Source organism: Dipodomys merriami, unplaced genomic scaffold (assembly GCF_024711535.1).
Source record: "Dipodomys merriami isolate MVZ:Mamm:240054 unplaced genomic scaffold, mDipMer1.0.p SCAF_25, whole genome shotgun sequence".
NCBI lineage: Eukaryota > Metazoa > Chordata > Mammalia > Rodentia > Heteromyidae > Dipodomys > Dipodomys merriami.
In genome coordinates this window covers 13,214,057-13,230,533 of record NW_027203937.1, presented here as the reverse complement: position 1 = coordinate 13,230,533, position 16,477 = coordinate 13,214,057, and the positions used below count along the sequence as shown (strand labels likewise).

The 16,477-nt window shown below is 43.5% G+C and overlaps 1 protein-coding gene across 1 annotated transcript in view; it reads right to left on the bottom strand.

Moving 5' to 3' along the window:
- Nucleotides 1–9,447, bottom strand: part of Gab2 (GRB2 associated binding protein 2) — a 190,436-nt gene extending 180,989 nt beyond the window's left edge. The window contains exon 1 of the mRNA XM_070034917.1: nt 9,253–9,447. Coding sequence (XP_069891018.1) covers nt 9,253–9,327 — 75 coding nt within the window. The 5' untranslated portion in view covers nt 9,328–9,447. The remainder of the gene's footprint in view (nt 1–9,252) is intronic.
- Nucleotides 9,448–16,477: the final 7,030 nt, after the last annotated feature.

Here is a 16,477-nt window from a genome sequence, read left to right as displayed (position 1 = left end):
GAAACCAAGTAGGAAACCTGGACTTCTACATTTCTGAGTGAACCAGTGCTCCCCCCTTGCCTTACGGCAATGATATTCCAGAGATTTAGATGACATTTAGGGTTCAAATAACACTCAAACTTTCAGGACACAATATAGAAATGGCCAAGTTTTAGTTTAAAAAAAAAAAGTCATTATACCAAAATCAGTCATTATACCAATCATTATACCAAGAAGTGAAAAGATCTCAAATGAAAACAATTAACAGTAACTAACTGAGGTAAGAGAATTATCTGACAAAGATTTTTAACACAGTCATAGTAAAAAAAAAATGTTTTAATGAGGAGTAATAAGTATGATTAAAACAATGAGAAAAAGCCTAAAGAAATGGAAATACTTAGACATATAAAACTATTTTTTGAAAGCCAATGGAAATTCTAAAAATGAAAAATACAATAACCAAAATAAAAGTTCAGCACATTGATAACAATAGCAGAGCAGAGCAGATTGAGGAGAAGAATTAGTAAGCTAGAAGAGCAATGGAAATGACCCAATAAAGCTGAATATCAGAAGTTTACATTTGTAATCTGAACTACTTGGGGAGACTGGGATAGGGAGGATCACAGTTTGAGGTCAGCCTGGGTGGAAAAGTTTGTGAGACCCATTTTTAACTGATAACTGGGCACAGTAGAATGTGCCTACCACCTCAGCAATGATTGGAAGCCTAAAACAGGCAGATTGTGGTTCAGCAGTGCATATGGACAGGAAACCAGACTATCTCAAAAGTAGCCCATGGAGTCAGGCAATGGTGGCTCACGCCTATAATCCTAGCTAATCAATGCCACTTGTTTTTTTTTTTTCCGTCAGTCGTGGGGCTTGAACTCTGGGCCTGGCACTGTCCCTCAGCTTTTCAGCTCATGGCTAGCAATCTACCACTTGAGCCACAGCACCACTTCTAATACTAGCTAATCAAGAGGCTGAAAATTGAGGTCTGAAATGAGCCCAGGGAAGACAAATCTGAGAGACTCTTAATCCAGAAGCGGAGATATAGCTCAAGTGGTTGAATGCCAGCTCTGAGTAAAAAGTACAAATAAAAATAAAAATAAATAGTAAGTAAAAGCACAAGAGCACAAAGTTTTAAGTTTGAGCAAAAGAAGTGGCAAAAAAAAGTAACCAGCACAAAAAGAAGGGCTGAAGGCACATCAGTACAGTGCCTGACTAGCAAATATGAATCCTTGAGTTCAAATCATAGTACCATTCAAATTAAAAAAAGAAAAAGAAAACAGAAATGGCTCAATATGTGTCATACAGATAAAACAGAATGAAAATGACCAATGGCTAAGGGACCTGAAGACCTTAGCAAAAGACCTAAATTTGTGTTACCACCTTTTTAGAAAAACAGGAGAACCAGGCACACTGGTAAATATCTGTAATCCAGAGAGAGAGAGAGAGAGAGAGAGAGAGAGAGAGAGAGAGAGAGAGAGAGAGGAGAGAGAGAGAGAGAGAGAGAGAGAGAGAGAGAGAGAGAGAGAGAGAGAGAGAGAGAGAGAGAGGAGAGGGAGAGAGAGAGAGAGAGAGAGAGAGAGAGAGAGAGAGAGAGAGAGAGAGACCTGAATTCCAAGGCCAACGTCAATGAAAGCATGAGACCCAACCTGAAAAGTAAACAGAAACAGGAAGGGCTGAAGTGGGAGAACACTTGTCTATCAGTTTGAAAGCCTAGTACTACAAGAAAATGAATAAATGATATGAAAGACACAAACGCTATATATCCAGTATGTCTAGTGAATCCTAGATAGGATAAACCCAAAGTAATTCTTGTTAATACAGAGCACAAACCTCTGGAACTAAAGACAAAAATTATTAAAGTATCAGGATCAAAATGACCTATTGCATACTAGGGAAATACAAAGGGTTTCATTCATGTTTTTGCAGAAATACAAAAGTCATAGAGAAATGGTCTGATATTTTTCAGATGTATGTACAGTGTATGTATGTACAGTGGAAATTTTTCTTCAGAAAGAAAGGGACATTCAGGCTACTGATTTTACTCTTCAAAATCAGTGAAATACACAGCTGGTTCTTTGGGAAAAAAATCAATAAATTTGACAACCTTCTAGCAAGACAGCAGATGTTAAGTTAGGAATGAAGGGGGGGCTGTCAGTATGGACTGCACGTGTATCAGGAGGACAAGAAAAAATACTGTAACAATCCCACATTCATGTTTTGACAACCACTTAGAACCACTTTCCTCAAAAACACAAGGCTACTGTTATTCCCAATATTTTATAGATAACTGAATAGCTCTATAACTATTGAAGATATTAAGTTTCTTCATTTATTGTGTCAGTATCAAGGCTTGAACTCAGAGCCTCATGCTCTTGCAGCTTTTTCAGTCATGGATGGTATTCTACATTTGAGCCATTTCTCCAGTCCAGTTTTTTTTTTTTTTTGCTGGTTAATTTATCATAGAGAATTTTCTGCCAAGGCTGTCTTCAAACCAAGATCCTCAGATCGTAATCTTCTGAGTAGCTAGAATTACAGATGTGAGCCATCAGTGAGTGCCAGAAGAAACTGAATTTATAATTTTAACAGATTCCTTAAAAGATATTTCTGAGCCTAAGTAAGTTTGACTGAGAGAATTCTACAACATGTTCATATAATTACACCAATTCAACATAATCTTCCAGAAATCAGAAGATTTCCGAACCTGCCAAATATTTTAAAAGTTTTTGATGCTAAAACCAGAGATTAGTACAAAAAAATCTATAGGCCAGTATCCTCCAGTAAAAATCTTAACAAAACACAAAAATTGTTAACAAAATATTAGCCAAAAGAATCATTTAATATATAAAATTAACTATGTACTACAACCAGTACATATTCAAGGACTTGTTAAGTATTTGAAAATCAGTATAACCATCACATTAACAAACTCAAGAAATATTACATGGTCCCTAACAAGATTTAATACCTATTCGTGACAAAAACTCTCAGAGAAAGAGAAGTTTGCTTTCTCTATTGATAAAGAGCATTTACCAAAATCCTACAGCTTGTTCTATGCTTAATGGTAAAATGAGTGAGTTCTACTTGTACTCTTGTACTTACTGGTAACAGACAGAATAATTCTCCTTAAGGTTAAGGCTAAGGTAAGGATGAAAGAATACCTGTTTCATAGATGACAAAAAGATTTAGCCAGCTGGGCACTGGTATCCTTCACCTGTTATCCTAGCTACTTAAGGAGGCTGAGATGTGAGGATCTCAGTTCAAAGCCAGCCCAAGCAGGAAAACCTGTGAATCTTTCATCTTCAGTTAAGAAACAAAGTGGTACTGTGCCTCAAAGTGGTAGGGAGCTACCCTTGAGCAAAAGAGCTCAGGGACAATGCTGAAATCCTGAGTTCAAGCCCTACTATCAACAACAACAACAACAAAAGAGATCTAGCCAGTATAGTAAGCCAGTTTAACCAGGTGGAGGAAATAGGTGTTTTTATCTGACTGAATATCATACGATGAATATATAAGCAAAATAACACATGAGACTTCATAAATTTATACAAATTTCATGTGCCAACTAAAAACATAAGTAGAATCACTCTACCAAATTTCAAGGCTGTTCAGCTCTAGTTAGACTGTATGGTACGGGCAGACATGAAGCAAGAGAACCTGAAAATAGACCCACAAAAATGCCCAACTCAGGGGCTGGGAAGATGGCTCAGTGGTAGAGCGCTTGCCTTGCATGCATGAGGCCCTGGGTTCGATTCCTCAGCACCACATAAGCAGAAAAAAAAAGCCGGAAGTGGTGCTGTGGCTCAAGTGGTAGAGCGCTAGCCTTGAGCTGAAGAGTTGAGGGACAGCGCCCTGGTCCAGAGTTCAGGCCCACGACCGGACCCCCAAAAAAAATGCCCAACTCATTTCTCACAAAGATGAGAAAGTAATTAAATGGAAGATGTTTAAGCAATAATTGGTGTTCAAATAGTTGAAGATCCATTGCCCCATCTCAATTAAAACAAAAAAATCCCTCAATTCTGAGCTTGCATTTTATATAAAAAAATTAACAAAGAATATCTTAAAGGAAAAAAGACACTGAAATGTTTTGACAAAAAGGCAGTAGTAGTAAAAATGTTTGTGACCTAAAACTAGGGAAAATTGCACACATGTGAGAAGAAGAGAGAAATGAAGCTTTGGGCATGGTGTACCTTTGGTGACTAGAAGACATTTATGTAGACTTGACAAATCAAGTGCAATCTATCAGAGGGAAAAAAAAATCAATAACCTAGACGTCATCCGAATTGAAACTAGTACAGGGTAAAAAAAACTTTTAAGTAATGAAGAGACAAGCTACGGACTTGTAGAAACCATTTGCAAACTATACACTCAGCAAAGGACTAGCATCCTGAACATACAAAGAATTCTTACAATTCAATAGTATCAAAAAAGCAAATGATCCATAAAGAAAAATGGGTTAAAAAAATCTTGAAGAACAGTGGATACAGCTGGTAAATGATAGTATGAAAAGATGTTCAACACTGTTGGTCATAATAGCAATACAAATTAAAACCGATGGGTAAATAAACATAGGAATACTCATTCTATACCAGGGAATACTACTTATAATACTGATGCATGTAACAACTTAGAGAATTGTTAGAAGAAAAAAAAAAACTGCAACAAAGTTACAGATTGATGAATCTAGTGATAGTAAAATGACAAGATTATGAAAATGGAAAACAGATTAATGACAGCCAAGGGTTAGGGATGTGGTGGTGTGGGGAAGCAGAGGATGTGAGTATACCAGGTAACAAAAGGATCCTATAGTGATGGGAATGTTTTAAGTCTTCAGTTATTATCAATATCTGATTATGACACTGTACTATAGTTTTGCATAAGTCACCATTAGGGAAACTGCATAAAAGATACATAGATCTAACTTCATTATTTCTTATAATTTGATACATATCTACAATTCCCTCAAGATTTTAAAATCTCTTAGGACTAACACAACTAAAATAAAAGATAAATATTCTAGGCTTTGACCAGAAAGAGGATCAACAGAAGGCAAGTAAAGAGGTAATAACTCTAAGATGTTTCAGCTTTGGGGAAGGAGATATGCATATCAAAAGATATAGATGATAGCCCTAGCAGATTTAGGTGAAAGATCAGATGTGGGATAGTGGGTTACTGGGACTCTACGTTTAATGGGTGGGTGGTGATGGATCATGTACTAAACTAGAAGAGTTACAAGGATAGAAGAGTTTGGCTTAGGGTGTGGTAAGTTTATGTAGACTGTACTACATTCAGATAAAGATGCACAGGAAACTGTTGGATATGAGAGTTGAGAAAACAATTTGGGGATGAACATTTAACTTGATAATAACCAAAATGCAAATGAATCCCAGTCAGGTTAACTGACAATATTGCCAAAGGGAGAAACTACATTACCACTATCACTATAGGGTCCAAGTTTTAAGATATGTCTAAAGGTCAGTCTCTAGTGGCCAGAAAATGAGGAAAAACCAGGCATACATGGTACCACTTTAAAGAAAGATGTTTTGAGAAAGATTGAGTGGTAAACTCTGACCAGTAAGAGAAGAGATTAGTAAGAGTTACCCCCTCTGAATCTCATGACCTGGAGGCCACTGATGCCTTTTTGAAGAGCTTTGAAAAAATCAGAAAGGAGGTTCAGCCTGCTGGGTGCCGGTGGCTTACACCTGTAATCCTAGCTACTCAGGAGGCTGAGCTGAGGATCATGGTTTGAAGCCACCCTGAGCAGGAAAAGTCCTAAGAGAATCTTACCTCCAATAAACCACTCAGAAAACGCCAGAAGTGGTACTGTGGCTCAAGTGGCTGAATGCTAGCCTTGAGCAAAAGCCCAGAGTTCAAAGCCCAGCATGGGGAGTGAGGGGGGCGGGGTGGGGTGGGTATGTTCAGCTTACAGCAGACTGAGCAGAAGCTGTGAGAAATGAAGACATGTATAAAACACCAGTAACAAGTTTATCCCTGAAGAAAAGGAAAAATCAAGGCAAGTTGGGGTGGGGAGAGTATGACACAAAAGGAGATCCTGTTAAAAGAAGCTATGTTTGAATGCTAATGGAAGGAAAAGGTTAAGGGGAGAAGTTGAAGATTAATCACACAAATGGTAGGAACTGAGTAGGTTGGTAAGAGTAGAATTAGGTCAGATGGCAGATATCTACTCTAAGGAGATGGAGAAAGGAAAGTTACCATGCAAATACAGGTTGAAATTAGAAATATTACAGTATGTGCCACATGGCTATTCCTTGGTTACCTTGATTTTCCTTGTGAAGGAGAAGGCCAGGTAATTTGCTAAGACTGAAAGGATAAATTCACTTTTATTTCCTGAACCTGACCCAGTGCCTGAGACTGAGAAAATAAAAATAAAAATTACTGTTTCCTTCATGTAGCTGTTCATGAGAACCAATACTCATATTTCTTCAAGTAGCCACTAGGGAGCAGTCCCATCACCAAATCTTTCCCCTAAATTTTTAACAATGAAAGCAATAGAAAACTATAGGGTATTGTATGTTGTAAATATCTTTTTCAAGAAAATCCTGTTTAAGCTTTATATGTATGTACATGTATCTGCTCGTGCACATCCCTTTGTGCATGACAGGATAGAGATGTTTCCTCTGCTAGCTTCCAGTGCAACCATCCTATCAGGATGCCCAAAGGCATTTCTGGTCAAATGGCTGGACAGTTGAATGGTCTGACAGTCAGACTGCCCATCCTGGGTCTCTGGTCTTTCTCCCTTCCTTCTCCCCCCCACCCCCATCCCCATTCCCGTACCTTCTCACATACTTGGTAGATCTTTTACAATTATGAATGAATTCATCAGAAAAGGTGTTTTTTTTTAAAGCCCTAAAAACAGATTTTTGTTTCCATTCTTGAAATAAAGATTAGCCAGTCTACAACATCACTCCCTATTATGTATACCAAAAGCTGCAACTACTTACAGTAGCAATGGGATTAGAAAATATATTTTTCTAACTTTGGTTTTAACGAATGTAGGCCTCCAAAAATTGAGGAAAATGGCAGAATTCAAACACTGGGATGGAAACTTTCTAATGAAAAGTGATGTCAACAAGGGGTGCTGACCTTCCACAGCTTCCTGTCACACCAGTAGAACACATCATACTCCAGCTGTGGCTAGTTGGGTCAGATGCCTTATGAGCTGGAGCTGCAGGGAATATGTGAGAGGCTGAGATCATCACATGACTCTAGGGTGTTTAGTTTAAATGGGTGAAAAAGTGCTTGACACAAAAGCCTCCAAATTTGGTTATTTTAAGCTAGACTTGTTCCCTAACAACAGTACAAAGGAAATGGGTCATAAAAAGGTAATAAGAGTTGTAGTAGTTAGCACAGAAACAATATCAACCTATAAATATTTTAAACAGATACTTTCCTTTTTTCTGTTAATTTTTATTATTTTTTGCTTTTGTGGTACTGGGGAATTGAACTCAGGGCTTCATGCATGTTAGGCAAGCACTCTACCACTAAGCCACATTCCCAGCCCAGTAGCAACTTTTTTTGCAAGCCGTTTCAAAACAGAGTTTGAAGATTCTTTAGGATACTGTTTTAACTTGAAAATTAAGTGTTGCTTTTTTTTTTTTAACTGAACACTATTCTATTGGCTGCCATGACATCCAGTTTTATATATTACTTCTGGAAGCTATTTGGGACAAAGTTGCTTTTTTTTTTTTTAATAGGAATAAAATGCTAACCAGCAAATGATTCCTCTTTCATCCTAATAAAATTCACTTTAATACAAAAGAAAAACATCAATAATCACAATACTTTGACTCCATCAACACCCCCAGAAAATAACCTTTAAAAGAGAGATACACACTCATTCCTACTATACGTTCAATCTATGTGCAAGGTCAAGAGTCATGTGCTAAATCTCCCCCTCCTACCCTCCCCCCCCCCCAGTCAATGTTCTAAGTAAAGAGCCTGATTTCATTGCCACAGACTCACACTCCCCAACAACAACACTTCCTTTGAAAAACAGAATGTCACTTCCTCACTCCAGAGGCCAGAAGTCCCTCGATTCTGATCTGGAGAGCAAAGGCAGGAAATGGGTAGACTTCTGCCCACCGCCCCCCCCACCCCACCCCACCCCTGCCCTCAACTCCGGGGCCAGCGCCTGGTGCAGCCGAGGGAGGGCCGGTCTCCCCGAGCCCCCTGGATGCAGTGCAGCTGGGAGGCAAAAGCTCACTTCCAGGCTGTGGGAATGATTCCCGAGTTCAGCACCACAAGTCACTAGAACAAGGGCATCTCACCGCCAAGTGAACAGGGGGTAACCGCGAGGCCTCCTTAATGCTGAACTCCCTGGACGGGGGTGGGGGCTGGGGAGGGGTGTCAGCCAAATTTCGGTAGCTGGCACCGAGAGGACAGAACCCCACACTGCTCAGCCCCCCCCACCTCCGGCCTCCATGCCGCCCCGCTTCTCACTACAGGGGGAGAGGCTGCCCCAGCCACTTCAGTCAACACTGTCAGGTTCGCACCACCTGGCAACTGAAAACCCAGCTCCATCCCTCCCTCCCTCCCCCCCTCCCCCGCATCAAAGGGCCGCACAACCCCCAAATGCGGGTCAGTTACAGCGGACCAAACTGCAGTGTCACTCTGGTGTATGTGAGGGCCATACAGAATAAAGGAAAAGAAGGGGGGGGGACAAACAAATGAGTCACTTAATACAAGGGCTGCACATGCCGCTGACGCTGCCCGTGATGCAGCGGCTGGGGACTGGAAGGCAGCCGGCGGCCGCTCGGGAGGGGCGGCCGGAGAAAGGGAAGGGGAGCGGGTGCAAGGCGCCTCGCCCTTGGTGGGGCCCGGCTGCGCGGCCCCGCCGCCGCCGCCCTCCCCTACCCCGCGGGCTCCACCTGCTCCGGGAAACCGCGGTTCCCCCCAGCCCCGACCATCAACTCTCTCGGTGTCCATAAACCACCAATATAAACTTCCACAGTGTCTTTAGTTCTGCCGGAGGCCGGCCGGGGAGGCGCCGCCGCCGCCGCCGCCACCGCCGCGCCCGGCGCGCCCGGCCTCGCAACCTGCCGCCCCGCCCCTCGGCGGCGCACCTGTGACAGGTGTGCAGGTGTCCAGCACACCCCGAGCTGCGGGGAGCCGGCCGCTCCCAGCCGCACCCCCCTTCCCCGCCAAAGAGTCCCAGGGCCCAGCCTGTGCGCCCCTCCCGGACCTTCATCGGGACGTTCCCCCTCCTCCCCAGCCCCTCGGCGGCCGCGCCCATTCGTCGCCCGCACTCACATAGCGCCTCAACTTCTTCTCGGGGGGCGATTTCCTCAGCCAGCCGGTGCACACCACGTCGCCACCGCTGCTCATGCTGCTGGCTGACTGGAGCCCGCCGCCCGGACGCGCGGACAAGGGCGCGGGAGCAGGCTGCTGGGTCAGGCGGCCGCCGGTGCGCAGCTCGCGGGGGCGGGGAGGGGCCGGGCGGCCCCGGGCGAGACGGGCGGAGGCGCGCGGGCTCGCCCGCCCGGCGCGCGCCCGCTCTTTTTCCCCCCCGCGCGCCCGCGCACAGCGCACTTCCAGCCAGCCCGGCAGGGACGCCCCAGCAGGAAGGCCGGCGCGCTCGCCACGCCCACGGCCTGCGAGGCCGAGGAAGGGCGGTCTCGGTCCCTGGACGCCCGTGGGCCCCGGGGGACGCGCAAAGCCGCCACCGGCCAGCACGCCCTCTGGGGCTGTTCCTCCCCCAACCCCACCCCCCACCCCCTCCAAGCGCCTAGCACCAGGCGGGGGCCGGTAGGGAGAGAAAGACCTGGCCCCTGGTGGTGGTGTGTGAAGGCAAGAGGCTGGGCGGCCTAAAATCCTAAAATCGCACATGGATCTTTCAGGAAGGGTGGTCTGGGAAGGGCTCCTCTGGCTGGCTTGAGTTTCCGATCCATTCCCAGAGTTTCAGGTTTCATCTGGTCAGATTCTGGCTGAAATGGGTGACCTGCTTCCCTACAGGTTTCCAGAGTTTCATTAACTCTCCCACCCCCTTGGAGGAAGAAGGAAAGAAAATAAAAAGAAAAAAAACAAAACAAAAAACAAAAACCAGACCTATTAAGGAAACCTGAGTGTGGAGATATTTGCATGCATTGTTTACATAATTGTCTTCACCTGTCTACACATTGGGCAAGTCAGTTTTTACCATTTTATAGAGAGCCTAAGGTCTCAGAACTAACACAATGCAGAGCCTTTTCTAAATCAGGGGAGAGTGGAAGAGTCCTGCTCACCTGCTTTTTTCAAACTGGGAAACTGCTTTAATGTCTGTATATCAACTTGAGGGCCTCTTATTGCCAGGAGACAAAGTCCAGCTGGCTTCCTCCCACACTCTCTGGGAAAACAGAACTCAGGAAAAGGAAACTGCAGAATTACAGGCAAAAATTGGGTGTGCAACGGGTCATGTAAAGTAGGATACAATGATGTTCTTTGACATCATTGTGCATCGCATAGTTTAACAGGAACTATATGGATGCATAAACATAACACCAGGACTTCAGGGAAAGGTGGAAGGAGTTCTGAACTCATAAAAGTGTCTTCATTAGCAGCGTTTCTAACTTCTCTGAGAAGTTGCTAGAAACCTATGTTATCATTGGGGAACTGTGCTACATAAAGAGATGAGTTGAAACAGCATCTTGCCCCATGTAAAGCTGTTTTGTTCATTTCCCCTGTCTCCATGCAGTTAGTTGTTTCAAGCAGTTGGACATCCTTTGTCCAACAGAGTGATTGGGTTAGGGAAAGTTCATCCCTTCAGATTAGTTTATAAAATCTAGTCCCCTACCACTTGCTTAGTTTTTCTAGGCACCCTGGGAAGTGGAGAGACAAGCCACTCCCTCGACCCCACATTTTACTGATTTTCTCAATATTCAGTATGCTGCTGGTTAGAATGTAAAGGCAGAACTAAGGTTACAGCTGGGATTAGAGCTTCCTTACCTTATAATTTAGGAATTCTTAAGCCACATATAAAAAAGGCCACTAACCAGAATGATGGCCATTTTAAGCTTCTGGCTTTAAGTGCCTTAAGCTCTTTGTTCATTCACATCTGAGTCATGACGTCAAGTCTCCAGGATTTCAGACTGAGAAATCTGCACAGTTTGCCTCTGGTTGAAATCTGTGATCAAAGTCAGATTCACATATGACCTATCTTTTGCTTAAAGAGCAGTGTTTTAACTATTCTCTGAGATATTATGAATTATATGATTTAACACAGAGACTGGAAGACGTTTCAGCAAAATAGCTGGGATAGGTTGCATTTTGTAAAAACCCTTTAGGGTCTGATTTTGTTTAGTAGAAGGCCCTGGTTTGTTATTTACAATTCCATGTGCAAACGGGAAAGTTTGGTGTTTTATGATCGTGACATGACAGCCCTTGGAACACAAGTTGCAGAGGATGGGCTTTAGGAAGTGTTCTGTCTCGCTTTCTCCAATACCCTTCCCCAGAGGTTGAAGAAAGCACTCTTCTCAGGCTCTCCTGTCCCCAGTCTCCTACCCTCCTTTTGTTATCACTATTTTGTCCAACACAGAGCTGCACACAGGAAGCTGAACTGTTGTTGAGGTCCGTGGCTACAGGCTGGAGTGGCTCAGTCTCCAGAGTCTGAGAGGCGTGCCAAGCCTGGAAACAACCCTTGGACAGAACATTCCTGTCTGGACCTTCACTAAGTCCTTTCCACTCCCTGCTGCTTCGGTTCCCCACCCCCTCCCTTGGAAAAATGAAAAACAAATAATGTGAATGATTTATTTACATGAAGGTGGGCGCCATCTATTGGAAACAGCTGGGTCGACACTCCCCTTCTTCCCGCCCCCCCCTCCAAAAAAAAAGCTCCGTGAGGAAATGGATCACTAGTTTATAATTTAGGCAATTTTGATCAAAGACCACTGGTATTTCCTGAGGGGAATTAATGACCAACTCTAAGAATACTTCAGGACATTAATTCTACATTACCATTAAATTTCCAGGAAATGGCCATCTTATGGGTAGGGCACATTGTGAAAATGAGAGAAATGCACACCTGGGGGTACAGGAGGGGCTCCACTTCTGCCATGCTCCCAGCTCCTCCTTTCCCTTGCATCATAAAGCCTGAGTTTTAAAGGTTGCAGTGTGGTTTGAATGTTGTCAGCAACAGCCTGCATCCGTGCCTGTCTCAGAGTTAAGTATGTGTGGCTAGTGGCAGGTGCATGGCTGGTGGAACACTCCCAGGAATGGGTTTGGGAAGGCTGGAAAGAGCTGTCTTCAACTGCACACCAGCCTAGAGTGATTAAATGCCACTCAGAGCAGGCCTGAGTAATGTCAGTGACTGAACTGGGGGTGGGATGGATGTTTATGTCCTAGTCCTTCTGCCTTTTCTCCCCTTCAATTAAGTTGACAGGTTAATTTCAGAGCTGAGTGCTGCTTACAAAGTCAGTATGACCAGCTGAGCCACCTCAGCCAGTGACTCTCAGGACTCTTGCCTTTCAGACATATCGTGGGGGTGTTGTGCCTTCTGGTTGGTTTGAGACCATTTTATTCTGTCCATTAAATTAACCTCTGACTTATTCAACTCATGGTACCTGCTTTAGGATGAGATCTGGAAGGGGGCAGAAAGGTGAGGTTAAAGACCTAATTAGGTTTCCTCCCTATAAGTGGCTAACAGTCTGAGAGTTACTTGACACCATACGAAGGGGGAAGCATTTTGGAAAGAAACGTCCTTAAAATGTTTAAGCAGTATTCATTTTCAATTTCTCCTCTGTCACCATTCAGAACCAGAACTGACTGCTGTGGCAGTGAGGCTCCCAGAACACCAATGAGAACAGGAACATTACTTTGTCACACAGATCCTGTTGCGAACTCAGTTTCCCAAGAACACATTGTTAAGGTCCATATGAAGGCACCTTGGTGCTTCAAACCATAAGGTGCATGCTGTTCCATACATGCTCTGCAGAGAACTCCTAAACTGAATGTGTGTGTGTGTGTGTGTGTGTGTGTGTGTGTGTGTGTGTGTGTGTGTGTGTGTGTGTGTGTGTGCGCGCGCACGCACGCGCGCGCTTGCTAGTAGTAGGGGTTGAACCCAGGGTCTGTCTCAGCTTTTTGGCTTAAAGCTGGAACTACCACTTGAGCTACAGGTCTACATCTGACTTTGTGGTGGTTAATTGGAGATAAGCGTCTCACAGACTTTCCTGTCCAGGCTGTCTCCAAACTATGATCCCCAGAGCTCAGCCTCCTGAATAACTAGATTACAGGTGTGAGCCACCAGCACCCAACTGGTTAAGATCTTGAACATGGGTTAAGACCCTTTCCTCTAGAGCTTACCATCTTAACTTTGTTGCTAATGTTTACTTGTCAAGGAACTGAGTTCCTCCTTGAGGGAAGGAATATACCGTCCTCACTTCAGTACCTCCAAAGTGTCTCAGCAATGGGCCGCACACACACAAGATTGAAATAGTCATTATATATTTGTTGAGAGAAAAAGAAATCAAACCTCAAAGAATAATGGCTTGGGGCAAGCCATCTTGAGCAATCATAGCAGAAGAACAGAACTTGAAAAAACTTACAGTATCTGGAGTGGTTATGACATACATAGCCAATGGCTTCACTGGAGGGGCTGAACAGCTGGAGGGGGTCCAATGTGGCTTTAAGACTGGGGGTAAGTCTGCGGCTGTAAGGCATGTATCTAGGGGTGCAGTGCCTAACAAACAGTACTGCTAATGGCTTAAAAATCTTGGGGAGTTTAAAACTTAATTGTTCCTTTGACCTTTTGACTTCTACCCCTAGCACCATAGAGCTAACTCTATTGAGCCTTGGTTTCCAGTTTCTGATACTGTGGTACATATGCCTCAGATCCCCACTTCTCTGGAGCTGAGAAATGAGACTCTGGTTTCTCTGACATCTGGCTTCACCATGAGTCTTGTGGAGGTCCTAGCACTGAAGCCTTTATACCCTGACACAACACTAGCAAAGCTGGAGAAATCATATCTACTGTCTCAAAGTGGTTTCATCCAACAGATGACCAGAAATGCCATCTCCTCCTGCACTGACTGATGCACTATGATCTTGAAGGTTTGCTATTTGTTCTGCAGGTGATCCAAAGGAGGTCATTTGACTCTATTTCTCCTGTTGGTACCCAAGATGACTGACTCATAGCTAGTGAAGTGCTGTTAAATGGTTAAAAACTGGCTTTCTGGTGGTGCTATAAGACTTGGTATATGGTATATGCATAATCATTCCATCCCATTCCCCAACTTCAAGCTATCAACTTAATGTTACTCAATACGTCAAAACACAAGCAATGGTTTCTGTTAGTATTTCCAATATGAAGACACAACAGACATAAATGATGTCAATGGCAAGAGGGAATGGGGCAATGAAAATAATTAGCAACTGCTACATTTGGGGGCATTGCCATTGTTTTCAACAATTTTAATTTCAAGTTTATATGACTTAATTTTTGAGATATCATTTAAATACCACAAAGTATCATTTTTTGGGTCCGGTCGTGGGTCCTGAACTCTGGGCCTGGGCGCTGTCCCTCAGCTCTTCAGCTCAAGTCTAGCTCTCTACCACTTGAACCACAGCGCCACTTCCAGCCTTTATTTTTCTTTTTGCTTATGTGGTACTGAGGAATCAAACCCAGGGCCTCAAGCATGCAAGGCAAGTGCTCTACCACTGAGCCACCTTCCCAGCCCCCACAAATCATCATTTTAAAGTATATAATCTAGTAATTTCTAGTATATTCTAGTATATTCAGGAATCTAGTATATTCATGTGTAACAATAACTGCTATCCAGAACATTTTCAGTACCTATCACTTAGTCACTCCCCTAATCCCATATGTTGACAACCATGAATCTACTTTTTGTCTACGTGGTATTGCCCATTCTGATTATTTCATATAATCAGAATCAAACAATATATGGACTCTTTTGTCTGATTTCTTTCACTTTGTAGATTTTCAAGGTCTGTATATGTTGCAGCATTTCTTGTTTTTTATCATTTCCCCCCTCCCCACCCTCAGCCGTGGGGCTTGAACTGGGCCTGGGCTCAAGGCTAGCACTCTACCACTTGACCCACATCACCACTTTTGGCTTTTTCTGTTTATGTGGTACTCAGGAATCAAACCAAGGGCTTCATGCATGCTAAGCAACCACTACCACATTCCTAGTCCCATTTTTTTTTGGGGGGGGGGGTCTGGTCATGAGGCCTGAACTCTGGGCCTGGGTGCTGACCCTCAGCTCTTCAGCTCAAGGTTAGCTGCTCTCTACCGCTGAGCCACAGCGCCACTTCCGGCTTTTTCTGTTTATGTGGTGCTGAGGAATCGAACCCAGGGCCTCATGCATGCAAGGCAAGCACTCTGCCACTGAGCCACCTTCCCAGCCCCCTTTTTTTTTTTTGTCAGTAGTGGGGCTTGAATTCGGGGCCTGGGTGCTGTCCCTTAGCTCTTTAGCTCAAGGTGAGTGCTCTACCACTTGAGCCATTGTACCATTTCTGGTTTTCTGGTGGTTTATTGGAGATAAGAGTCTCAGGGACTTTACTGCCAAGGTTGGCTTTGAACTGCAATCCTCAGATCTCAGCTTCCTGAGTAGCTAGGATTACAGGCAAGAGCCACCAGCACCCGCTTTTTTTCTTTTCTTTCTTTCTTTTTTTTTAATCACAACATTGTTACGTGATTTTTTTCAATGCAAACAAGAAATACAGAAATTTAATACATGGATACAGGTAAATGTAAAATGGTGACCTTTTTTCTCTAAGAGGCCATGATTCCCATTTCTAGTAAGAGATAGAATATAGGTAGAAACAAGCTGGTCATTAGGTTCACATTTTGCCTAGAAATGACATATAAATGCATCTCCTCCCTGCTACTTACCATAAAGTATAAAAAGGGAGTTAAAGGCAAGTTTCCTTGTTGGCTCTTACCATGTTATCATTCTTTATTATATGGCAAAATAACATTCCATTAAATGGACATACTACACTTAATCCATTCATCAACCCATGGATGTACTACCTGTTTATTTTCTTTGTTAATGAATGGTGCTGTTGTGAACCTGTGTCCTTTTTGTCTGAACATGTTTGCAGTTCTCCCAAGGTGGTATATACCTGGGAGTGGAATTGCTGAATCATACAGTAACTGTTCAACTTTTTTGCAACATGGTTACATTATATAACCATGGCCTTGTCCTTTTTTTTTTCTTTGTCCAGTGCTGGGGTTTGAACTCAGGGCCTTACCCTCTTACTTGGCTTTTTTGATCACTCTGGCTTTTTATTGCTTACGTGGAGATGAGTCTTTCAGCTTTGTCTGCCTGGGCTGGTTTTGTCTTAGAGCTGGTTTCAGCTCTTATCTCAGCCTCCTGAGTAAGCTAGGACTACAGGCACAAGCCACAGGCACTAGCTGTGGTCATTTTAAGGAACTGCTGAACTATTTTCCATAGTGACTGTACCATTTCACATTCCTACCAGCAATGTGTGAGGTTTCCAATCTGTCTACATCTTCAATATTTGTTTTCCTTTTTTATAA